This window comes from Pavona decussata, unplaced genomic scaffold, assembly GCF_977016875.1.
Source record: "Pavona decussata unplaced genomic scaffold, jaPavDecu1.1 SCAFFOLD_32, whole genome shotgun sequence".
NCBI lineage: Eukaryota > Metazoa > Cnidaria > Anthozoa > Scleractinia > Agariciidae > Pavona > Pavona decussata.
In genome coordinates this window covers 230,906-256,067 of record NW_028145455.1, presented here as the reverse complement: position 1 = coordinate 256,067, position 25,162 = coordinate 230,906, and the positions used below count along the sequence as shown (strand labels likewise).

Genomic DNA, 25,162 nt, shown 5'->3' with positions numbered 1-25,162 from the left:
AAGTCAACTTTCATGTTCGTTTAAATGTAAAATACATGTATGAGCTGCTTGGCATGGTATAGTTGAAATTTTATTTTAATGAAGAAAATATTATTTTGCCCTGATTTTTCTGTCTTCTATGCGGGTGTTAAACATCATGAAAACGAATCATGTTTATATGTCTTATATAGATAAAGTAGAAATATTGTAGATACAATCAACAGAAGTATAGATGTAGTGGGTATAGTCAAGTAGAGTTTTAGTAAAAATTGTCAAAGGAAACAGCAAAGAGGAAATAAAGTACAGCTAACACATCTAATGATAAAATCGATTACTTTTAATTTAGGGTATTCCGTTTTCTTTGCGTTATAGGCAACTTTTCCATCTGTGCGCGAGTCTACACAAACTTTATCGGGAATTAGGGGTATGGACGACATGCTTGATCATGAGCCCGCGTTTCACAAAAAGAAGTGCGTTACTAAGCAACAGGATGAGACATCCTTTTGGCGTCATCATCTAACCCACAAATGTTTGAGTATTATTTTTCTAATGTGAGACTTTTCGAGTCACTTGCACAAAATTTTTTTCGACAACGAATTTGCTTCAAAGTATGGATTTTTATGATGTTTGTTTGAATTTCTTTGCTGGCGTTGTTGGTCGCACTATGCACTGGAGGGGATCATTAATTTCTACACATCAGTTCTAGGCCTCTCCTAACTTCTTTGTTAGTTAAGGGGGGATCTACCTAAAGTTGAATCAGATTGGAAGAGGTTTTAAGAAGAGATAGAAGAAAGAAAATGATCTTTGGAACACCAACAGACAGTTGATACCCACGCAAGAGCACCCCAGGCTGCTAGTGGACTAACTTGGTGTCCGTCTGTTAATTATTAACTACAAATTCTAATTTTAAACTTCACTAAAACTTCAACTGATATTTCTAGTCCTTCTAGAAAAACTATCTCCTCCCAATATACCCAAAAATTCACAAAACACCCCACAACACAGATTCACGGGATGATGATAGAGTTTTTGGATTGCTTGAAACGTGAAAGAGATATTTCCATTAAAGCCATGTCAAGTGGCGGAAAAATGGCGTTTAGGTGAAATCTTCCATTATTAAGTAGGAGAAAAGAATTTCAACACTTGGTAGCTAAGAAAAATAATCACTAGCGACAAAAATAACTGCATTAATATATTCGTTTCGAGAAACTTGTTCAAGCTATAATTGAAAACCAGGTGCATATAGGATAAAACAAAGATTCATAACAAATTTATAATGCAATGGAGGGGGCCAGAAGCAAAATGGGCTAATCCAAAATAAAAAACTAGTCTAGCACGATATGAGCATAAAAGACAAATCGGGAAAAGGAAAGCTAGAGGTATGACGAGAAACAACGTGTCCCCCGAGAACCGCCATATATTTGTAGTGTCTCGTAGTAAGAGTGAGTGCCGCGTGGCTTGCGCGACTAAAGAGATGTTTACACGCGAGGTGGACCGATCTGACATGTGCTCCAACGAGGATATTATTTACGGGTGATATTGATGGCTTCGCGACTAATCTGCATAAAATTAGCCTTGGAGTTACACGACATTTTAACGGAATTGTAGTTAAAAGGCTTCGAAAATTGAGTAAGAACTGAAACCTATGGCCTCTTCCTTTCCACGAACTTAGCCACCATATAAAATCAATGAGTAAAAGATGTACTATTCTTGTTTTACTTTTTGTTTCAAGCGTGAAAGACTGTAAAACAAAAAGGTGCGTGGCGCTAATTGTGTTTGAAAACTGTTCGCCAAGTAATTATCGCACGTATGAACACTGAGTAAGGCACATAAACTCAATGATAGCAAGGCTTGCTTACCCTCGGTTCATATTCAAGCTTTACGGTTAGATATTCAACCTTAACACACTTTTTTTGTAGTTTAAGCTCTAGTCAGGTGAAAGCAGTCTCAATAATTTAGAAGGCAACCCTGTGTTTGTTTCGTTGTGTGATAATTGCAAATGAAGCCACAAAAAGTTAATCTCTGTGTCTCAAAAGAAAGCTGCAATTAATTGCGTCGAAATTAGTTGAGGTTAATTGGTAATTAGCCCCAAAAGATTTGACGGCTAAGCTCACTTCGATTTCCAAATCCTTGGCTTTTTTTAATTTTAGAAAGAGCTTTTAGACGACAAAGATATTTGGCACCGAGACGTCATCCGGCGTAGATAAACAGCACCTGCAGGAAGACAAGAGTGACCTACAGGTTAGAAATTCAAAGCCGTGAAAAATGTTGCATCTTTTCGTTGAGACGCAGAGACTGTAGGTGTAAATGGCGCCATTGCGCCAGCCCTCCAAATCCTGACGAAAAATTGTTTGTTGATTTCGCAGTTCTTGCAGCGTCCTTCACTTCGTTGACTGTTTTGACCAAGAAATAAGTTCTGGTATTGCCTTCAGAGTCGTGAGTTATGATCAGTATCTTTTAGCACATTGTGCAACAACGAAACCGTCAATGCATTGCAGACAAAAGAACTTGTCGCTTCTTCCAGTGCCGCGGTGGAAACTACTTGCGTAAGTGAGTCATTAACAGCAAATTTATGGCAATTGTCGACCAGCTCGACAAGCAATGACATTGAGAGGAATCACGTATACACGTCCCATCATGTGATACGAAAGCCTCGTCTTCCACAGTGACGTAACCAAAGACTGTTCGCTGGAGTAAAAAGCAGTTTTTAGTGTATGATTAAGCGTAGACAGTTTGGAGTGTGCAAGGACTCGCATGACAACAGTTTATCAGTTTGAATGTTTTGTACTCTTCTTCTTCCAAGGCCAGTCTAGTCTTCAGTGTTCTTATCCTTGTATCAGCTAAGGCAAGGACCATTTGAGGAGCGATCAGTTACGTCTGGACTTTACCGATGTGCTTGTCTTCACTTCGCCAGGACAGACAGGCCAATGGCTCGCCCCTAATTTATAAAGTTTCATTTTTCTGCTTGCAAGACTATATGCTGGTGTTCCAAGGGTTTCAGTTCGGAAGATCAACGTGGGATCAGTATTCAAGTTTTACTTAATGACTACAGTTAGTCCAGGAACAGCGACGGTTTAATTTTCAGGATAATTTGCCCAGCAGCCAACTGTGAACAAAGGCCGTCTCCGTAATTCATCGAATATACCTCTTCATTTTTAGCTTACAAATCACAGAGTGAATGGTCTTTTCGTAACCAACTTAGAAACTTGCCTAGTCAGTAAAATCATTTCAATTGAAGAACACATCTGCAAGACTTGATTTTATCAAAAGTTATGTCAGATCTCAAAGAAGATCGCGAGGAAGATTTGACTGACAGCAGCCAGTCATCTTTGCAAACAGTCCTGGTTACCTTCCGTCTTGACAAGCCGTCGGATAAACAAATCAAAAGAGTCCGATTCAACAGCTTGGTTCACGTAAAATTTATTCCTAGAAGACGCAAGAAAATAAAAACGAGAAACAAAATCGATGCGGTCAAAGAAGGGAAAGCATGCGTTGAAAATGCCATGGAGAAAAACGCTGCTCTTATAGACAAAGTTGAAAACGAAGAGAAAGAGGGAGTTTTTAAGGGTGCGGCGAGCGTTTCTGAGAAGTGGGTTGCCACAACAATTGAGACCTCTTCTGAAGTTAGAACAGAGGAGTCATGGCGCAGTGGCCCCACTCAAGGACTCAAAGAAAATGTGTATGAGCCAGCCGAGGCGTTGCCTGCCTCAGATAGGGAGAGTGTTAGCTTTGCCAAAAGGGTTGAAAAAGAAACCACAGATAATAGGAAGGAAACAGCTACAACGCTTGCTGGGGTGGTCAAATCGCGCGGTGCCCCCATTCGCAAGAGTTACACAACGAATAAAATCACACTTGGAAGCGATTACATTGGCAATGCGCTCCGATTAAAGCCAACAACATTTCCTGTTTCAGCACCCACGCAATTTAGCGAGTTTCCAGCTCGGAATACCAGGAAACAAAACGTACACAGTGACACTGGAACCAAGGCAGTTTGGCTTTCAGTAGAGAAACAAGCTCAAAGATTTTGCCAGGAAGCTGAAGCGCTGATCAATCAAGTTACAGAAAAGAACGCGCTTATTCAAACGCAACTGAAAGAACAATCTGACCCAGTTCTACTTGGTGGAAATAAAAAGCGGACTTTGCTATACGAGTACACAAGCTATAGAAAGCCGTCAAGTATGCCAGATCTTGCTTCCCTCGCAAAATCTCAAAGTCATTCGGATGCACCTTATGGTAGCCATGGTGAGACGAAAAGATTGACAGGTGGCAAACCAATCACAAGATTTCCGTACATCAGGAACAAGAGGAAGCAAATGATCATGGACACGAGCCAAATGTCATCGTCGGAAATTTGCTTGCCCCATCTCCCGCTGCATGACCGGAACTGCGCGCGCAGTCCAGCTGCAATCGCAAATTCCGATGGGAAGAAAGAAGCTAAAGAAAGAGACAGGGAATTTGAAACAATAAAACAGGAAGCAAGCCGGAATGAAAATGTTTTTATAAGTTTCTCATACGGACGAAGGGGGCTAGGATTAAGGCCAAGCAACACTATAGACTAAGTTTTGTAACAGAGAATAGAGTTAGATTGCATTGTCTTGGAAAGTGAGGACCGAGTGACGATTGAGTGATCGCCAGTCTCCAGTGTGAATTTTAAACTAATTTGCCTACTCGCCAACGCATGGTGCTCAAAGGTGTCCCATGGACACGAGGTAAGACTAACCCAATTGGTGTGACTCATAGGCACGAACACAAGGCTTGTAACATTTTTGCTCCTCAATATACTTTCTGCCAAGTCTCTTTGTGCCTGTGTTCTATCGTGTTTGCACTTAAACGCTTAGTGAAAACAATTTTTTAAGAGACTTAAGTTTTTTGGTAACTTTTGATTTTGATCGCCACGGTAAAATGCCAATGCAGCTTCCCCTACCCGAAACCTCATCCTCTCTTGCGCAAACCAAGAAAAACAAAACGAGCTGAGTTTAGGGTTCATCAAAAATTGCTTCACAGCAATAAAGATTCTTTACTACTGATGAAAATTTTTCAAAAGGGAGTATCATGAGCTTGCTTAAAAGGGCTCGTTGTTAAAATCAGGAAAGTTTATCATATTTGGTCGTGTTTCCAGTGTATCATGCGACGCCTGCCTCCTCCACAGCCCTTTCGCATTTGAACGAGCGTATTATGAGAGTGGTTTGGGTTCGAGGCAGGTTTCAAAACGTGCGTTTCTTAGGAGCATCCTCGCCCGAAACGTATTTTTGTTGACCCTTTTCTACATAATACCAGTAATTTTTCGTACAAACTAATTCAATGTTTCTTAATGTTAGACTGACTCAAAATGTTTTGCTTTCAAAATGTTACAAAATTAAATTTTGATAATGAATTTTGTGTATGTAAAATTGTTTTGGTGTAGCTAGGTACGGAGCCTAGGAGACGTTCATAGTTGGCGTGATAAGTGTTAGCCCGCCTTCCTCCCAAGTTCCCGCCTACGAATGTCGGCGTTCGATATCATCAACAACGAGAACCAATAATCGAGTGACATGGGGTGATGACCTGGGTACTAAGCCGCTTAGAAAACCGGAAATAAAAATAAACTAAGCCCAGCTAAGGGCCGGACCGCGTTAACTCAGAGTTGATACTATAAACAGAGCGGAATGTCATATTGGTTAAATTTTTCATAAAACCCTTTGAAACAAAATTAAAGCGAAAAGAATGGATCGGAATTATTGTCTAAAAAAGTGCTTTATTAATAGTCTTAACTCGACAGACGAAAACAAATGGGCAGGAATCCAATCTGATTTCGAGAAATAAGCGGTGGTTTTTGTCTTCATATGGGTAACTTGGATCCTATTAATAATAATACTTTGTTATCTGCTTTAACTTTTAACATACAATGGATTTACAATGTCTGTTAATTTACAGAGTCAATTATACAAAGAAAAGACAAAAATTGCATTAATAAGATACATGCACAAAAACATTATCCCGCTTAGTATTGCATGTGCCGAACTGAGTTGGCGAAAGAGATTTTGTCGGTAAATTCTATTCCGCCGTGAGCCTTCAATTGTCGGCCGCTTTCATGGCTGCATTTGTAGCGCCATTTCCTTTCAACAAGGCAATATAACGAGAAGCCGCATCACGGGCATAAAGCCTATCCTACAAATTGGCTTTTTCGGTGGTCATATCTCGACCCCGATCTCGACCAATTATGAACCTCCCTGGTGATGTATATAAACAAGTCCATCGTCATTCTCATCATTTCAAATGTATGTACGCTGTTTGGGCCATCGTCAGCTGGCATCTTTAACCACGTACAAGCTTTCAAGGAAAAGGAAAATTGGCCGTTGTTATCGGTAAGGTCGATTTACACAACCCCTAGTCTATATAACTGACTGGCGATATTGCTCGTGCAAAGAGCACGAGGGACGAAATGACGGCTAATTACTGGTTTTCTTTACATTATGTGATAGGCCTTCTTTGAATAGTAGCAAATTCCACGTTTCAAATTTAATAGCGTTATCCGCGCCTAAATTATTAAGAATAATCTGCACCTGGATCTCCAAGGAGGTTTTGCCAAGTTGCCGCTGTATTGCCTATGAACTTAACGCTTTGTCAGGCGAACTACGACAGCTTATATGCTAAATGCTAATTTTCAAGCTAGAAAACCTTTTCAAACCTTTTTTTTTTTTGGGGGGGGGGGGGGGGGGGAATGTTGGTCCTGAAGGCAAAATTGAGCTACACAATGATGGATTGAGCGTGTAGCTTGTATTGTCAACCGGCTCAGCCGGGTAAACAGCCATGTAAAATGAATTAATAGGCAAATCTCTCTATCAATGGACACCTCTCAACAAGTCATGTAAAACAGAGGTGTGGAATTCGAAATAATACCTGGAGTAGACCAACGTATACCTCTCTTTAATAGACGAACACAAAGTTTACTCCTGTCGTTTCTGTCCTTTACATCACTTGCCGGACACCTCTTTAAGATGGAGAACTGTTCTAATCGGACCGGACACCTCTCCAAGATAAACTTTTTTTTTAAAAGGACAGACACCCCCTTAAGGCAATCACCTATATTTGATGAACACTTCTCTTAAGCAGCTAAGATTTCCTAAGAGCGGACAGACGCTTCTCCAAGATGGACACCTCTTTAACTATCTTAGAAGGAGATTTCTCTCGGATGGACAGCTCAGAACGACCTATCAGCTCTAAGGCTGACATTCTGTAGTTCTTACAACTACTGCTCTTCAGTCAGACACCTTTTTAAGCTACACACCTGTCTAAAAGGCGAATTAGACTGTACGACTTTGTCGCATGCGACAAGCTTGCGCAGGCGTACGACACGAATTGTTTCGTGTAAATCAAAGCTACAACTCGCTTGCGACTGTCGTGTGTGTCACAAAAAATGTCATGTTTTAAAATCCTACGACAATCGTAGGTATGTGCAATCTTGAATGACGAGAGTTGTGTGCGATTTTTTCATGACGCGAGCAGAGCGCGCTCTATATAGAAATCGCATGCGACAGTCGTAAGCAAATGTTGTACTGTCCAAAACGGCGTTAAGGCAGATGACATCTTTCTTTGACAGACACCTCTCCTCAAAGAACCAACCGAACAAGCCCTTAGAACACGTGACTATTCATAGTAGGTCTACTGGCAGCAACCAAGCATTAATTATAGTTTCTCTGGCATCGGCATCAAGTACTTCACATCTGTAGTGCGTGAGACAAATCACCATTCACCATGACAGGGTTCTCACGGGAAGTGGACACGATTCGCAAGTGAACTTTTTAAGAAGAAAAAATAATTAATTAAAATTTTTTGCAGTCGAACTGAAGGATGAAACATTTTGCCATTTCAATTTCTACTCACGGTCAAGTAAAATTGTTAAAGGCGTAAAAATAAATGTTTAATCTCTCTCAGTGAAAACTTTGGCGTTTCACGTCGATCGTTTCTGGCAAAGTTAATTAGTCCTACCTTAGTTAAAAAGCAGTATTAGTGTCCTGGTGTTTAATATAGTATAACAGTGGTACAGAATATCTTCAGCCAGAGCTGTTTCAATTTGTGGGTCTGCGTAAGGTTTACGTGTGAGGTGGTGCAAATTCTACATGATATAACGAGCTGTTACTAAAAAATTAAAAAGTACAAATTACGAAAGTCGATAATTACAGGACTCATTAGTAAAATTAGAGAGCAGAAAAAAATGTTAATTGACTGCGAGAATGCTCCGATTTCGGCGACAGTTTTAGTTTGAACATATCTTGAAGTTTAGTCCGTTTTATTGATTGCGATGTGCAGTGCGCTTTAGCTGAATAAAGCTTATTTCGGGGCTCTAACAATGTGAACTCTAAACGCCTTGATGGAGTTGAACTTTTTTTTAACCTTGAACAGTTTGCGTGTTGGCTCCGCGGCTGCGGTCAGCTTGCGTGATGTACCGAAGTGATAATTAATTAATAATCGGGTATGAACCGTCATTTGTAGGTCTTATATCGGAACCATGAATCTTTCAAAAAAGTTGTAAACATGTGGTATTAGTTGATGTCCACATTCACAGGTACTTTACTGTATCCAAAGCCTTCATCGAAACGTAATCCCGGTATTGTTGGAAATGATAACACCGGATTCACCTATCGACAGTCCGGCACAGTTATCAAATTTGATAACCGGAACCAAAACAAACTATTAGCCAATCAAACCTCAAGTTACAGTTCACGTGACATGTTATCGTAGTAACCATCTTCTTTCAATATGCTGGCCATTTCAATATGAAAACATTTTAATGTCTTTAATGGGGCTCTAATTCAACATTCGATTTCGGTCGCACAGTGAATTGTACGCAAGGAAAGGTTTAGAATAGGAATTTTGGCCTGACATCAGGAAAATACGAAACAATCTTTGTCCATAATTAACTGACAAAGCTCATTTTGATATCTATCGAAAGCCTCATAGCGTCGTGGTGGACGGAGGAAACCTCGAGCGGCTTTGGCTAAAGAACAGAATTCCTAAGCGATAGCCGATCAAAAAGAAACACTAATCCCAAGAAAATAACTTCCATCAAAGATGCTTGTTTATTGCAGAAATATTAACATGATTTGAACGTCTTGTTGCCTTGCTCCTCTCCTTCTTGTCCTTCGTCAATCTGTATGAATGAAGAAATGAAGAAATTTTGCGTTATAACTAACTTTTAAAATGGGACTTCAAATAAATTTTGTTTCCGTTTCTTGTACCAGGGATTTCGAAAGTGCAGGAGGTGATGATTCGATTGAGTAGCGACGTGTGTTGAGTCGCTTCGATCTGTCCTAGATAATTGAAGCGACGTACTGCAACTGAAGTAAAATAAAAAAATAAAATAGAAGTGCAACGGCCAAGTCCCGTTTAAATTGTTCTTGAAAGGGCGTATTGAGGTTGTTTGCTGTGGCTCAAAGCTCGAACTGTTGTGAGTCTGGCATTACACGGGCTTAAAACACCAAGCATAAATTTGTAAAGGATAATTACATTTTGGGAAATTCGTAAAATCGTACTGTGAAGGCATACCTCAACATCCGGCATGTCAACTTCATGTTCATCACCGAGCTCTGAAATCACTCGCTGTGGTTACTGTCGGCTGGCTGGTTATTAATCTAACGACGAGAACAGAAATAAAAATATTACAGTCATGTAAATGTAAGCTTAAATGTACCACCTAGAAAAATACGAATTATTTCCGTTCGTATCCGGTCATATTAGTAACGATACTAAACAAGACAAAGACATGTAATTGCCAAAGAGGCATTTCCGGAACAAAGCGTTCGATAATTTTCGACTGAGTTGTTTATCAAAATCGTTCCTGGATACCCGTCTTAATTTTGAAATCCTACCCTTCATCACTAGACTTTCCCGCAGTCCATGAGCTCCTTTTTCTCTTTATTGAGAAAGTATGGTACTCTGCCTGCAACATCTCTCAACGTACACGCTTTCAGTTTCTTGGCGCTCTTGGACATCAAGATTCCTCCGGTATTTATTCCACCGAGGGCAACTCGCATTGTAAGTTAAAACGAATCCCTGTTTCCAAAGGTTAAGTAGCTATTTTCTCTCGGTGGAAATCCATCATGCTGCCTTCATTTCTAGTCATCCTAGAAGCACAAGTAATTAACAATGGCGGTCAGTGGCGGAATCAAAATATCATAGTGCCCTCTTACAATTCTTCATGCCCTCCGACAAATAAGTGTTGAATCGAAAGATATATTAATGAAGATCACGACATTTTTTCTTCGTGTACCACAAAAATTTACAACTACCTAAAAATTGATGGCAAAGACAATAAACATACCTGAAAAGGACTGTCATTTCGTACCACCTCTTCAAATCGCAAGGGAAGATCTCGCATAATTCTTTCCCGATGGTCTCCATTTTTGCAGGGCCTTGAAGTTTATTGTTCTATCGACGTTCAGGCCTGGAATTCTGGGTATGGAACGCGAGCACAACCGAAAAATTACCGAAACTATTGAACGCTCTCCGAAAACTCACCGAGCTCTGAGCTGGCGCCATGTTGTGACGTCACGCGGTTATCAAATTTGATAACTGTGCCGGACTGATCGAAACAGGAACAATTGTCTAGCAGGTGCCTGAAACAGTTCGTAAGAAAGTTACGAATCAGTTTCGACAGCTCAAGTCACAAAGTGAGTACAATATTCTTTTACCTTGGACGCCTTTTTAAGCTGCAGTACTTATACACGAACGGGGGGGGGGGGGGGGTGGTGGGGGTAGTTCCCTATGTGTGCGGGGCCAAAGGATATGGTTTTTGAGCTGTTTCAGGTCTGAAAATGGGTATAGGTCTTAAAGAAGCAGGTATAGATTCTAGAAACCTGGTCTTAAAAATGGGTTTTGGTCTGAAATAGGGTCAGAGTTTGGAGAACCAAATCGTACACCCCGACCAAAAATGGAGTAAGCCCCTCCCCCCCCCCCCCTCCGGGTACAGAAGAGAGGATTTTCAGAAGGATAGCGTGTCCACTTCAAAGTTTTAAAAGCGCACGTGGTCGAGTTAGCCCCGCCGCGTCCGTCTGGTCAGGCTGTTGTCACAAGTTAACTGAACTTTTGCTTGATTAACTAGGATCAGTGAATTGCTTTAAAAATAGGTATCGCACAAGACTGGAACTGACGGGACGCCAGTTTTATCTTCGTTAACTCTTAACTTAACGATTTGAATGGAATGTTTATTGAACAATGAATTCCAACTATATACAGTAACCAACATCGATTAAAAACTACAGCAGGCTTTAATGCAAATCGGATCTGTTGCCCGACAAAAAAAGTTTCCTTTTTCAGACATTGTCAGTATCGCATCATTGTTCAGGATAAACCTTACCAAGTCTGCAGCTTCTCGATTTCTATTCTTATTTAGTTATTTCTGCTTCAGTCAACCTTTTATGGATGATTTTATGGTCTCATGCTTTCACGTGACACTACCTTGCCTATGCTTGAATTGCCTTAAATAGCCGTGACCTAAAAACTCTCTAATTTCATGAATGACCTTCGCCTATCGTCACCCAATATCGATAAATACTTTTCACCCAAAACCGTTCAATATTAAAGCAAGAAATGTCCGGCTTTAGTTCTTGTGCATTAATTTGCTTCACTGATGTATAGTCAGTGCCAACACCTGTTCAGTGCCTTGTGTAGCTAGTATCGCTCGAGGCCTTTGTGCTATTTGCTCCTTGTGTGCGATGTATGGCAGTAGGATAGAGCTGACTGAATCTGGGAATCTTACAACCGGCTTTTGAAGGTCTAAAAGTAAGTACAATATTTAATACAACAAGCCTGATAGTATCGAAAAGCGCAATGTATTGCCAACGCTATGAACGTCGTAACCTTAAACTGCAAAGGGAGCGCTATGTTATTTTCGTCTTGTTTTCGTTTCTTGGATTGTGGTAATATATCTAGGCTCCCTGGCAAGAATAAACCCATGGATAGACTGGTCGAATCAGGTTATAAAGCAAATTACAAAATCTATTATTTTTAATCTAGTCGTTCTATTACAATCGAGCAATTCTTTTAAAATCTTGCTGATTTAACAATGTCCGATATGTAAACGAGTAATCGGAAAACGAATAAGCTCATATAAATTTATCAACTTGGTGTGTTAAAGTCATGAAAAATATCCGCCGTTGTCAGACGATCTTGAAAACATCCGTTTCGGTGGAAACCGCAGGTAGCTTTTATCGCCTTATGCATGTTGGCGGAAGGCTAAAAGGCGGGTTGAATCTTTATTTTCTGACTGAAGCACCCAGAATTCACTAGACACTCTCTTGCCTTAAATCTTTCTTTGTCTTGCGGTTCGAGGGATATGATTACTCTTTTATTGTAGTCGGCTATTTGCTAGGAGGTTCGTGATACACTTTTCAATTGTTAGCTTTTGAGGTTGCGCTTTTGAGGTTTTCTTGTCCCGAACAACATCGACATATCGGCTTTGTCTTTGCTTGAAACACTTTTTAATTCCATTGTCGTGGCACATTTTCTATTTATACCAAGCAGGTGCGCCCTATAGCGATAATCTTCTCTCGGTTTTAAAAAGCTTTCGCGTGCGATGGTAGACAGGCACTGGTTCGGTTGGAACAATCATTTTCTTTGCAATTCCCGACCCCAAACAAAGGTGCCCAGATTGTGCCTCTCTGTTACATACCTTTCACGTGGGGAAGTAAGACTCAATTTCGTTTAAGACAATAACGTCTTAGAAACAATTAACGCACATAACAAAAACCTACTAAATGATCAAACAAAGAACGTTTTTACTTGAGGGTAACAAGTTAGAGCCGACGCAGTTTTTAATTCAGTACCGGAAAATTCAGTCGATTTGTTTGTGACGCAAACGTTGACGATGTATCCAGTTAATATTGCGTCGAGTCACTCTTGATGCATCAGAAGGGCAGAGCGTCACCATTATGCGTTAGGGACTTGAGAAATAGCCCGCCATACAAGGAATGCACCAGACTGATTTTTGCGGCCATTGAGATCCATGGAATTAATTGATCGACTGCAGCTTCTGCAGAGACACTCAGTGTGATGTTGCGCAGATCAAAACTCTGAAAACTTCGTTTCGGTCGCACTAACGCATCGTTTGAAGGTCAGATAAAAGTATACTTTTTTAAATAATCTTATTTTTGATTAGAATGAACCAACAGAAGAGACAGCAGAATTTAGCTAGCTTGACAGGCCCACTGACTTCGGTTGCAATGCCTGTAATGCTGGTTAGAGGTAGAATTTTGCTAGGTGAACTTCTTCGCCAAACTTGGAAACTCCCTTTCCATGTACTTTTGAGCGTGTAAATTGCGAACCTGATAAGCCATTTCGTATCAGTCATGTCGTTTCCTGCCGTTTTGAATGTATGGAGAAAATTTGATCGTGATTTGACACGAAATCGATCAGTGATAGCATTTCCATCGGGAACCCAAAGTCTGAACCGTGTGCCAGGTTATCAGTTTATCTCCCACACACTCGAGGCACTCAGTACAGAAAAATGTCGGCACTCAATATATCTCCTGATCTAAGAACTTTTGTTCCGGCTTTTTGTGCATTGATGATCATATCTGCCTTCCAATGCGTCGCCGATAATGAACGTTCCGTTGTAAGAAAGACGGCATACTTGCCTAACACTATTTCCAACTTTTCTGCATCATGCAGATGACGAGACTGAGTTTTGCAGTCTTTTTTTCTCCACCAGAGTGAAAGACTGAAATGATAAAAGGTCCGTTTCCAAGGGTGATCTCCCCTGAAAAGCTCTTACAAGCCTGCTGAGATCATCCTGCTACTGATAAGTAACTGTAGATTCAATTGATGTAAGTAAGAAAAGTGGCAAAAATAAATAAAGTGAAAGTGAAGTGAATTTACTTTGAAATGTAGTTCAGAACGTTCAACGCCGAACTTTTCAAATGGCTAAAACTTCGGCTCTCACTTCCTCAAGACCTGAACTGCCAATGACTTCCGCTAGTCAAGGACTTCTCTAGCTCTTTCCCGCGCTACTAGCCTTGCGTCATTTCCGGTCTGCCCAAGTGGGTTTAAATCGGTTCAAATAATTAGACAAAGAAGTCGACAAACATGTTTGATATTAAAATACGAAAGTTTTGACAATATTTATACATCTGATCTTACGCTTTTAGCTTGTGTAAACTTTTGGTTCTGATAAATAAATGTTGGGTGCGTGGGAAAAAAAAATTAGGGGTTTTCTAACCTATTTTGTGAAGGCCATAGAGCGGTTTCAGTTCAATAGCTAATTTGATCTGTTTTGTTTTAGAAAATGAAAACAATTTTATCCAATCTAAAATTGGAACCTAAAAAATAGTGTGTCAGGTCATTGTGTAGGTCTCCAACCGGGCTGTTTTGTTTTCTATAACAACGCTAAAAGCTCTTTGGACGCCAAACAGAATCACCCTCCTGTGAGACAAAGGGCGTCAAAACTGAAAATAGAGAAATTAAAAACATGGAATAAAATAAACTTTGGCTCCTTACCATGTGTACACTCTTCAGAAACTGTAAGAGCAGATCAAATAACTCATGACGCACGACTTCCAAAAGCAGAAACACACACGCAGTTCGTTTTGTCTTTTTAATATTTTTGCGCAAGTTGAATACTAATTGGATCTCAACAGGTCTCCTCTGCAGGAGAAGAAAAACAGACTATACCTGTGTTACCTGTATCTGTATGGGGTAGGGGAGGGCTGATGGGCTGGGAGGGAGGCATAGGTAAAACGTATAATTAAATAAAAATGACCGCAATTTATTCCGTAAAATGGTCGCAGCAGTTGTCAAAATGAGGCTAAAATTGTAATAAATTTCACTCATATTTTCACGATCCTTTTTGACATTTGTTCATGATACTTCTTATCTGTCAGGCGCGCTATCCAGTGGATACTGAATGTACTCCAACCAATACATTTTATTCGCTGGATAAGGTTATCCGCTCTTTGAAAAACTGGGGTCAGTGAAATGATATCTCTTTCTCGCTGGTGATTAAAAATATTGACCGTTTCTTTGCTATCAAACCCCATTCCGCCCTTCTGAATTTTAAGTTTTTAAATGACCTTGAAATGATCCTTTCAGATCGGTTCGAAGTGTTGATGAAATCTTGCCACCCGTTGTTTCGAAACGAAAACAATAAACCGCATTACATAAACAGAAGATAGTAACTCGACTAGGCCAGAACTCGGCCAATCAGAGCGAGAGTTACGTGGCCTATGGACGTATCACACGCGCCCGAGCGCTTCCGGAAAAAATACATGTAAATTTGATTCCTCCCTGCGGGTTTTAGCGATTCGCTTCACTAAATTTCGTGGAAAGCAGCCCCAGTCGGAGAATACCTCATTTTAGGTGGGTGCAACAGCACGAGAGGCTTAGCATTTTTGCTTCAAAGACTTGTCGGAAATCTTCGCGGGTAAGCGGAATCGCTCATGTTATTCAGTTAAGCGGTGGCGTCACTGTCTGTAAACCAACTCTCTTTTTGAATTTCTAGAGTTGTCTACCGTTAATTAATTTTTGTGGCGAATATTCTAAATACCCTTCTTTGTTCTGTTTTCAAAGAAAACATTTTAGAGAATGTTACGAAATACTTTAGGTTCAGAAAGTGAAATTGCCTCGTGGTTAATCAATGTATTTGTGTCCACTCTTTCAGGAGCACGAATTGTAATCGCGCCAGGAACTTAATGTTGCCTCAGATATCATGAGTGCAGTGTTTCATCAAGCCGTATTGGATGGCGATACGACCAAAGTCAAGTTTATTCTTAAGTATGGACAAGGAATACGAGTGAATCAACCGAACAAGTATGGGCTTACAGCTCTACAGCAAGCGTGTATTGATGGCAACTTGAGTTTGGCTAATTTTCTACTCGAGCGTGGCGCGGACTTAAAAGTAGTGGATTCAGATGGCCGGTCCGCCCTTCATCTTGCCTCTGAACAAGGTCATTTGAATATTGTCAGCTTGCTTGTAAACTCCGCTTGCGCTGATGTTAACGCAAGAAACAGCTCCGGCCAGAAAGCGGTCGATGTTGCTAAGAATGAACAAGTTAGAGCGTTGCTTTCGCAAGCAATGCTATCGGAGAGTTTTAAACAGAAATGCTGTGTCGCGCCAGGTTGGGATCAAGAGAGTTATGGCTTTAAAAACGTACCGGGTTGGCGTTACTCTATATCGAGTACATCAACTGATTCTGGTGTGTCAGAGGACTCTGCTTTCAGCCATGATAGTGGTTTAGACTCTAGATATCCGAACAGATACTACAAAACCACAAGTTGGAACAATCAGGAACAAACCGCGGATTATTATGGAAGCGATTCTAATCGGTACCAAAGAGCTGACAGGGAAGAGGTTATTTACGCTCGGCGAGTTGAACCTGTAGTTCCACACGCTACGGTAATGAAAAGTAACTCTTTCACGGGGACACGACATGAATACAGCGAGAAATTAGAAAACGCCGCTGTAGGCGCCGAGGATGCAGCGTATACAGCGAGATATCGCAGGCAACAGAGAAATCGCCGAGATCCTTTAAGACGGAAGACCGTAACCTTTGGCGAGAATGAGTCGTATTATATTTCTCCGCGCGGCGAAGAGCAGCGCTATCCTAAAACTCAATCGCTGTCTCGACCGCCAATTTCAAGCAGCAATAGATTCCCATTGCCTGAAAGTTGGAGTTCCTCAAGTGCCGCTAATGAAACATCAAGCGCGATGCGGCGTTCAGAGCAAGCTGGATCCATTGCAACAGATCAGGACAAAGGTTTATGTGCGCAAAAACAAGGAAGTGCGAGCGGAGCGCGAAGAGAAGGGAAGACGAAAAGAAACATTTTGTCGGGATTCATAGAAAAATATGTACATTAGTTCGAGTTCGTCAGAAATTATTTTCAATGCATAAATTATGCATCCAGCGTCCTTTTAGGTGAAATTTATATTAGCTTCACTATTTTGGTGTAGAAAATCATGCAAATGTAAAAAAAACACTGGACATATTTAACTTCGTAGTTACCAATTTAATGTATGCCATTTTTGGAGGTTATATTGCATGTAGATATATTTTCGTGGGCTTGATTTTCAATCGTTTTACTAAATTTTTATGTTTTAAATTTCATTTTTTTGAAATTTTAAATATTATACAGTTTGCATATCTATTTATGTGCGATGATGTCAACTTTTGAATGTGCAGCTGCGAAAACATACTTGTTGTTTTCGGATTTGTCAATGCCAAACTAATACATGTTAATGTCTTAGTTGTGATATATTTATTCCTCATGAGTCATATCTTTTTTGGGTCTCTTCTAACAGAATAAGAGTAATGAATGATTTTGAAAATTTCATGATTTAATCAACCAATCTTTACTGTATATTTTTATGTGGTTTAAGAAAAAGATTTTTGTAAACATAGTCGGTATCCTAGAGTCTGATCATACGCTTCGAAAGGTGGCTTTCCGCCAGTGAATATGTCTATAAAAACCACTTGTATAGTTGTAATAAAAAACAAATTGATTCTTTAGGTAATGAAAAGTTCCTTTTAATTATTTTTTTTTTATCTTTTATGCTTATATAAAGTCAACTTTGCAAATTTTAAGGGGGAAGAGTGGCAAGATCAATTGTGGCTGCTTCAAAGAAAATAATTGGAATGACTCTCTTCATTAAATTTGCCGACTATTTGGAAGTCAATGCCTTGAGTATTGAGTGTGTGGTCGCATCACAATTGTCTATCGTGTATTCAGGCAAAACGAGACACATTTTGTTGTGCTAAACTGGCCAAACCTCGTTCAAAATTTGTCGCACGTTCGTAAAAAGCCGCCATTTTGAGATAAATGGTTTGTTTGCAATAATGATTGGAAATGGACGGCTCTTGTTTTAACTACAAATGTTTGCTTTAGAGCTGCTGGCAATGATGTTGTTTCTATCCTGAATATTAAACAACTCAGCTCATGATTATTTTCGTTTTCTTTTAGTTATTCTTTTCGTTCGCCTGAAATATGTCCATGTATGACATTTGAAATGCTACTCTGATATAGGTACTTGCGCCGAAATAATTCACCGAACCTTTCGGCAACTGTTTTCCTTAAATGTTCCCGAGGGTAAATATTGCATTTTGGAAAGGATGCCTTTTAAATAGCCCGGAGTTCTGCAATATTATTATAAGCCATCATTAATATATTTCTTCCAAAATACTTTCATTATCACGCCAATCCCATTGAAGGCCAAAATTGAGGCAAAATTTTAATTTGAAAAAGCTTGAAAAACAAATGCAATCAGAACCACTGCAAAATGTTACTGGATAAGCTTCGGTTGTATTGTAGGGCATGCGCATTGATCCATAGATTCTTATGCTAGTTATAGAACCACATATTCTCTACGACATGAATCGGTCTTTAACTCCCCGGCAGTCAGGGAAAAGGCCTCTGCAGCCCTTTTCATCCTGATCACTGAAAAGCGGTGCTTGGGCGTAAGGCCCAATTTTCTCACGAGTTTCAATCCTTATTTACCTCAAATGATTTCCTGTTTTTTGTACAAAATAATTTACAAAACAAAAGGTTCTATTTTGGCTCAATCGCTTGAGTAAACACCTCTTTGCCCCTTAAATCCACCGACAGAAAGTAATTAACAGAAACATTCTGAGGGGGTGCATCATTACTTTTAAGGGACTGATGTTGGTTCAACTGAAGTCTCGTTCTATCGACCACGAGTTTCATATTAAGGATGAACCAATTTCAGCTGAAATGTATTACCAATTTAGTTTATAATTCGGACTCTGGGTGCTTTGTCCCGATATTAAGGTCTGGCCAACCGACTGAACGTTTGCCGCGGCATAAATCTCTGTATATTTGTCAACCAATCTCTGGTCGAAAAACGGAAAGCACTGTTTCTCTATTAGCGTATAGTTTTAGACCTGGCTGCGCAGATCACAGTCAATCAGCTGTAATGTCTATTGACTCTATTATGACGTCGATAAAGATTAAGCTTGACCGATTCCCTGCATGTGCTTTGCAACCCACTGTTCGCTGTTTCAAGTCAGTCAATTGATCACGCGTTGTCATAAGCCTCTGGTAAAAAGTACAGTAATTAGAACGTCAGGCCAAGGTCCCCTCATGTTCTGCAAGCTTTAATTTCTGAACTACAGTAAAAACCAGTATATAAAAACCTGTTAGGCAAAGATTTACATTTAGACTCCTTTTACGTATAAGAACCTGTTTTAGCCTCAAATTTAAAACGTTTTTTTTTATAGAATTCATAATGTTATATTGGCATAAAAGCATTGAGAGAAATAAAATAACTCATAATATGGTTTGCATTTGTTTATATTGCAGTCATCAGTTTAGACATGATCAGATTATATGCATATTTTATATAAACAACAAACAGTATACCAATTTTCTTCCAGTATCAAAAAAAAAAAATTCTTAAGAAAATAAGAGACTGTTTAAGAAACTATTATACAAGTAACTTGAAAAATGCAGGTTCTTATATGCGAGTTTTTACTGACTGTATTGATTCAGGCGAAAATTGTTAATATATTTTGGCGAAGGGCTTTGAATGTCATCTCCTGTTTTGGAAATTTGTCCAATACTTGTTTAGAGTATTATAAGTGCCGTGGCCAAACTCCACTTGAGATAACAGGTCGTGCCAATTATTGTTTGGGAAATTTTTCAAATTATCAACATAATTAAAACATTTGTTGAAAATGTTCTCTGTTGTTCTTAAGATTTAAGGCAAATATTTTGCAATTAACTTGAAAAACCACTATTTACGTTGATAAATTAACAAACTCATATTTATTATTAGTCAGTTTGGTACTCCGTGAATATATACTGATGACGTATAAAATATTCCAAGTGCGGTGCCTATGCACATGCTTGTATTTGAATTCCTATAGTAGTAGACAGAAATTTTCACAGAATTTCAAAAGTAAGAGGGGCCGGTCGCACTAGGCAGAATTTTTGTTTACTTTGCAAAAAAAAACTGTCAACGAGTGTTGTAGACGAGTGCGACCGGCGTGTTTCGCCTTGACAAAATTTTTTCCGACCTTACCAAACTTCAAAGAAGCCGCGACAAAAAATCGGCGAGCCCAAGGAGCTCGCCGATTTGGCAAATAAGGCCTACACTGAGGCCGCCAGTAGGCATTCCCCTACGTAAGCTATATAGCTACGTGTGGCACCAAAGGGTATGTATTTTTTTTGAGTCGTTTTGGTGAGAAACGGGTATGGATTCTTGAAACCAGGTCTGAAAATGGTCACCACCAAGAGACAGCAACAAAAACAATTCATGAAAACAAACAAGTTAAGAGAGAAAGAAAAAAGAGAATTCTCAAGAAACGCTGATAAGTTTCCGCCGACCAAAATGATAGTAGAATGGCGTATCAACAACAGATCAAGTTGATGAGGAATATCAAGCACCTAAATTGCCAGGACGGTATTCCCGCGAAGAAAAATTGTGACCTGCGCGGATAATAAAGGCAGTCGAGAAAAAATATTGCGAGGGGGGCAAAAAAACGAGAAGAGATTGAGGAGAGTAGCGCCTCGCCTTCTCCCTCCAGTCCAGTCTCTCCTTTATTTCTCCGCGCGGCACGGTCGGCACCCTACTATCTATGCACCTGCAATTCGCAGCTGCTTGCAAAAGAATGTTAAGGGTGCACTCGATTTGCCGTACTCTGTATAATAAGAATACACACAATGATTTTAGAGATCGTTCATAAGAGGATTTTGGAGTTACTAGAATCGAATCAGTACAAAATGGCTCTAAAGTTTGCGATACGTCTTCCCGAATTTACTTATTTATTTCCGTTGATTCTCGTTTTGGTCAATCGATCGAACGCGACCTAATAAAAACACCGACTATTTTTTAATCCTACGGCTGTTTTGTCGACACTCCTTCTCGTGAAGAATCGAAGACTCGTAACCACGAAAACCTGTTTGATTTTTTTAATTAAATATTTAGTGATTATTAAATATTCAAGAATACAATTTTACAGCAACAGAAAGGGAAAGACGACGTAATACTAGTACTTAAAATAAAGCCAGAATAACAGCAATACGAAATAAATCACAAGAGAAAATACACAAACACAATTCACTCACTGAGACACACGTAATGTTATTATAGTATGAGGATTAATTTTTGTCATTTTTTTAGATGTTCCAATAGTTTGTTATTCTCCCTTGCAATATAAAGCTCAATTCTGTTTACACGTTTAGTCCTCGCAATAAAACCTCAAAGATTAGGTACACCTGTTTGGTATCTACTGGAGTAAAGATAAAATTTACCCAATAGTAACATTGATTGATTAGAGTGAAATCATTCGTAGCGTCACATTTTTGTTTGATGTATGAAGAGAAAATCTCAGTACAGCCTCGCCATACAATAACTATTGGAAAATAATTGCCATTGTGAGGGAAATGGTCATTTCAGAAGATTGTTGATCAGTTATTCTAACGGCCACATTAATAATTGAATTTTGTGGCTTTGATTTTATCACAAATTACTAAAAACAGACGCTTTAAATTTGGTTTCTATGTCCTATAAAAACAATTTGTTCAAATAAAAACAATTACATTTTCGAAGACCATGAAACTGAAACGTTGATAAATATAACTTAATTATTCATCACTGATAACAAGCATTCAGAAACTAGTAAGATGAGCTTCCGTTGATGGTTGCGTCTCAAGAACAAGATCATAACGGCCCATTGGTCAAGTGCTTCTCAAACTGTTCTCTTATTAATAACTAATATTTTATTTATTGAATAAAGACCACAAATTGAATTTGGTGTTATTGCCATAGGTTACTAGAATACCTTGAATCACGCGTGGAACAGTTTTTCCAACATCTTACCACACAGCTACAGCCTGTATAGCTTGAGTTCAACTCACAAAATAAGAGACCATTCGAAAGGCAATCGAAATTGACTGAAAACCGAATTCTTACACTCAATTTGTTAGTTTGGTCTTCTTTCTTAATTGTTGTGCGGAGTGTAGACTCAGTTCTTCCCAAGAAGTAGTGAGAAAATGTCGACATCTCGCCGGGTCTACTCTGAGGATGGCAACTTTTTAATCGGTGATGACTTCACTACAGACCGTCTACGTCGAGAAACAAGGCAGCTTCATCTCAGTAAATTTTCAAGAATTCGTCGCGAGGCCCACTTCGCCAGGTACAGAAATTCGTTTTTGAAATGCGATTTAGAAGAAAAAAATAACCGAATTGAACAAGGAAGAAAACTGAGACTGGCTGAAATGGAGCGCGCACGTAATGCTATGCTTAAACAGGAAAAAAACAGGAGGAAAATTCGTCGTGAAAGTCGCGATATGATTGAAAAGGAGACAAAAGTAGGTCCAACGAGTACAACGCCTGGAAATGAAAATATGGGTGAAACCGAGGATGAAAAACATGAGAGTACGGGCCTCAGTTTTGCTTCTTTGAGTCCCTCACGCTCCTCCTTGGTGGCAGGAAAACGCGATTCGGCGGGAAGATGCGACATGACCACCCCCACGAGGCCAAAAATCCAGGTAACATTGTCGAGGATTTCAAATGTCGAGGATTTTAAACGCGATTTGTCTGGAAAACAGGACAAAAGACTCAGCGTTGCAGCTTCGAGTTCGTCAAGGGCGTCATCTGTAGCGGAAAAATGTAATTTGTCGGGAGAACAGACCAAAAGGCTTAGCGTTGAAGCTTTGAGTTCGCCACGGGCGCCATCTGTGGCAAGAAAACAGAACAAAAGGCTTAACCTTGCAGATTTGAGCCGGAGTTCGTCACGGGCGTCATCTGTGGCGGGAAAACGGGACAAAACACTCGGTGTTGCAGCTCTGAGTTCGTCACGGGCGCCATCTGCGGCGGGAAAAAGGGACAAAAGACTCTGCGTTGGAGGTTCGTCACGGGCGTCATCTGTGGCGGGAAAACGGAACAAAACACTCGGTGTTGTAAATTTGAGTTCGTCACGGGCGTCATATGTGGCGGGAAAAAGAGACGTGGCAGGAAAACAAAGGCAAATGACAGCCAAGACACCTAGTGTTCAGATAACGCCGTCGAAGGATGTAGGTAGCGGTAACAGGAATTCATTTGAAAGCAACTTCGTTGTGGTTGAGCCGACGGGACAAAGAGAGAATCTAATTGAAGGCGGACATAGCGCAAAGAGTTCAAAAGACTTTAGACAAAGCCGCATGGAGAAAACTATAGAAACTGATCCTGACAATGAATTTTCTGAAAGTACTAAAGAACATAATAGTAGAATGCATTCAGCTCTTGGGTCTGAAGCAGGTTCGGAAGCCTCATCACGAAGATCAGGGAGCAGGATTTCTCGTGTGAGCGGAGGACCAATTAGTCCAGCCCGAACAGAAATGCAAGAAGCAAACACGAAGAAAGCACAAACTCAGTCAGCCCATGAAAGGTGGATGTGGACGGAATTTGATAAAATCATGAAGGGTTTCGCGGACGTTCTGCAGATCGAACACAAATCAGTGAACTTGAAGAATTCCAAGAATGCAGTTCCAGATAAGGACTCAAAGCCGTTGAATACCCCTAGAAACCCAATGACGCCATTATATTTTCGTTATGGGATTTCTGATAGAATAGTTTTTCGTTGTTAGATGTTTTTTACTGATGAATGTCAAAAAAATATGCCTTACTGAATTAATCTCATCTTCTCAATCATGAAACAGTAAACCACTGACATCGCTGCCAAAGCTAAAGATGGTGTCAAGCGAGGGAAAACATGTCCGAAACGCCGAAGCAAGTGACTCTCAGCAAACGGAACCAGCGCGGGAAACCATGCAGCCAGTAGCAAACGAGGAAAAGCATGCAATCAGTGCCAAAGCGCGGGAAAACATACAACCAGTACCAAAGCGCGGGAAAACATACAACCAGTGCCAAAGTGCGGGAAAACATACAACCAGTGCCAAAGCGCGGGAAAACCGTCAACCAGTACCAACGATAGAAAACGCGCTCAAGTCAAGGTCGGGTCGCCGCGACCTGTTCTGTCGGGTCTTGCTCTTGATGGCGCATTGACCGGCGCCCTTTTTTAGCTGACAGCACAGGGTCTATCCTTTTTCTTTCCTCTGAAGTGGATGGAATTTACCGAAAACATGCAGCAAAGACTGCTATATTGTAGAGTCAGTAACGATCCCCCAAAACTTATAAACAAAAAAGAAATTAGAAATTTGTGATCTGCTGACTGTAACAATGGCGAACGGATAGAACTTATGTACCTACTAAATAAGAAGGTAGGAGAAAGCACTGCAAAGAAACTACATTACCAGATCTCTTTTCTTTGAATGGCACAGAATCTTTTCGATGTATTGAGCACCAACAACCTATGCAAAAGCTTTCTAGTTAGCACACCTAAAAAAAATGCCAGGGACACAAAAGAAAATCAAACCGTGGTAAACCGAAACAAGACACAGTCGAAAGGATGGCACCGTCGCGTTGTAACAAAAATGAGCCATTTTGTAATTAACCGTATTCCGGAATAAGAATCATGAACGGGATCGAACAGCCCTCTAGCTTTCTGTTGGTAAATTTGCGTGAAAACATATCTGCTAATTTTTGCTAGCATACGATCTTTAAGGCCCATTTTGTATTCTAAAAAATTCCAAAAGCCAGTTTTGAAGGATTTTTGATAATTAATGTTACGTTAATGTATGTATTCTTATTGTATTCTTGTACCCGAATACCGCAAATCGAAGGCACTCAACTAATTTGGTTTAGGCAAGATAAAAGAGGGATCCTGGGAACGAGGTTACTCGGTGATCTTCCAGTCTCCCAGACAGATGGTATCCTAGCAACAAACTAGCTATCAGACAAGCGCTATGTAAATCAATTATAATGATAAACAGATCGTATTCTTTTCGGTAAACAATAAACGTTGTCAACCAGTAATGGTTAATAATTTATTCAAGCGTAAAAACCTTCTTTGTCTCTACTGGAACTGTCAACTTACGATACGATTACAAACAACAGTTAAGAACAACTTTCTTTCTCGTGTCCGTTTGTGCTGTACAGTTTTGTGCTCTCATTCTACAAGTGGATCTGTCTTTCAAAAACTTCTGGATTAATATGGTATAGTATTAATTGCTAAGTTTATATTAACAGACATCAATCACAACCGAATCAGTGTGCAAAGGTTTCAACCAAACATTACACAACAGTTGGAAGCATGGACTTGAATCGCGAACGTTTTGAAGCGTCTTCACCTCCATCACGAAGTCACAACATATCCAG

At 39.9% G+C, this 25,162-nt stretch overlaps 3 protein-coding genes across 4 annotated transcripts; all 3 read left to right on the top strand.

Annotated features, from left to right (window-relative positions):
- Nucleotides 1-1,342: 1,342 nt before the first annotated feature.
- LOC146484466 (uncharacterized) lies at nt 1,343-4,880 on the top strand. The gene has a single exon (XM_085104504.1). The coding sequence runs from the start codon at nt 3,252-3,254 to the stop codon at nt 4,536-4,538; it is 1,287 nt and encodes a 428-aa protein (XP_084960630.1). The 5' UTR covers nt 1,343-3,251; the 3' UTR covers nt 4,539-4,880.
- Nucleotides 4,881-15,398: 10,518 nt separating this feature from the next.
- On the top strand, nt 15,399-17,456 carry LOC146484465 (uncharacterized). Its single transcript, XM_085104503.1, has one exon. It carries the CDS (start codon nt 15,659-15,661, stop codon nt 16,805-16,807), a length of 1,149 nt encoding a protein of 382 aa, XP_084960629.1. The 5' UTR covers nt 15,399-15,658; the 3' UTR covers nt 16,808-17,456.
- A 4,310-nt stretch (nt 17,457-21,766) lies between these two features.
- LOC146484464 (uncharacterized) lies at nt 21,767-24,423 on the top strand. Of its 2 annotated transcripts, none has more exons than XM_085104502.1 (2): nt 21,767-22,826; nt 22,878-24,423. In XM_085104502.1, exons 1-2 carry the CDS (start codon nt 21,958-21,960, stop codon nt 23,530-23,532), a joined length of 1,524 nt encoding a protein of 507 aa, XP_084960628.1. In that variant the 5' UTR covers nt 21,767-21,957; the 3' UTR covers nt 23,533-24,423. The 2 variants fall into 2 exon arrangements, with proteins under 2 accessions (XP_084960628.1, XP_084960627.1); XM_085104501.1 differs by having other exon boundaries at nt 21,767-23,750; nt 23,810-24,423.
- Nucleotides 24,424-25,162: the final 739 nt, after the last annotated feature.

What these genes read in the sequence shown, in the direction of transcription:
- LOC146484464 (XM_085104501.1), top strand. Translation starts at nt 21,958, where the DNA reads ATGTCGACATCTCGCCGGGTCTACTCTGAGGATGGCAACTTTTTAATC.
- LOC146484466 (XM_085104504.1), top strand. Translation starts at nt 3,252, where the DNA reads ATGTCAGATCTCAAAGAAGATCGCGAGGAAGATTTGACTGACAGCAGC.
- LOC146484465 (XM_085104503.1), top strand. Translation starts at nt 15,659, where the DNA reads ATGAGTGCAGTGTTTCATCAAGCCGTATTGGATGGCGATACGACCAAA.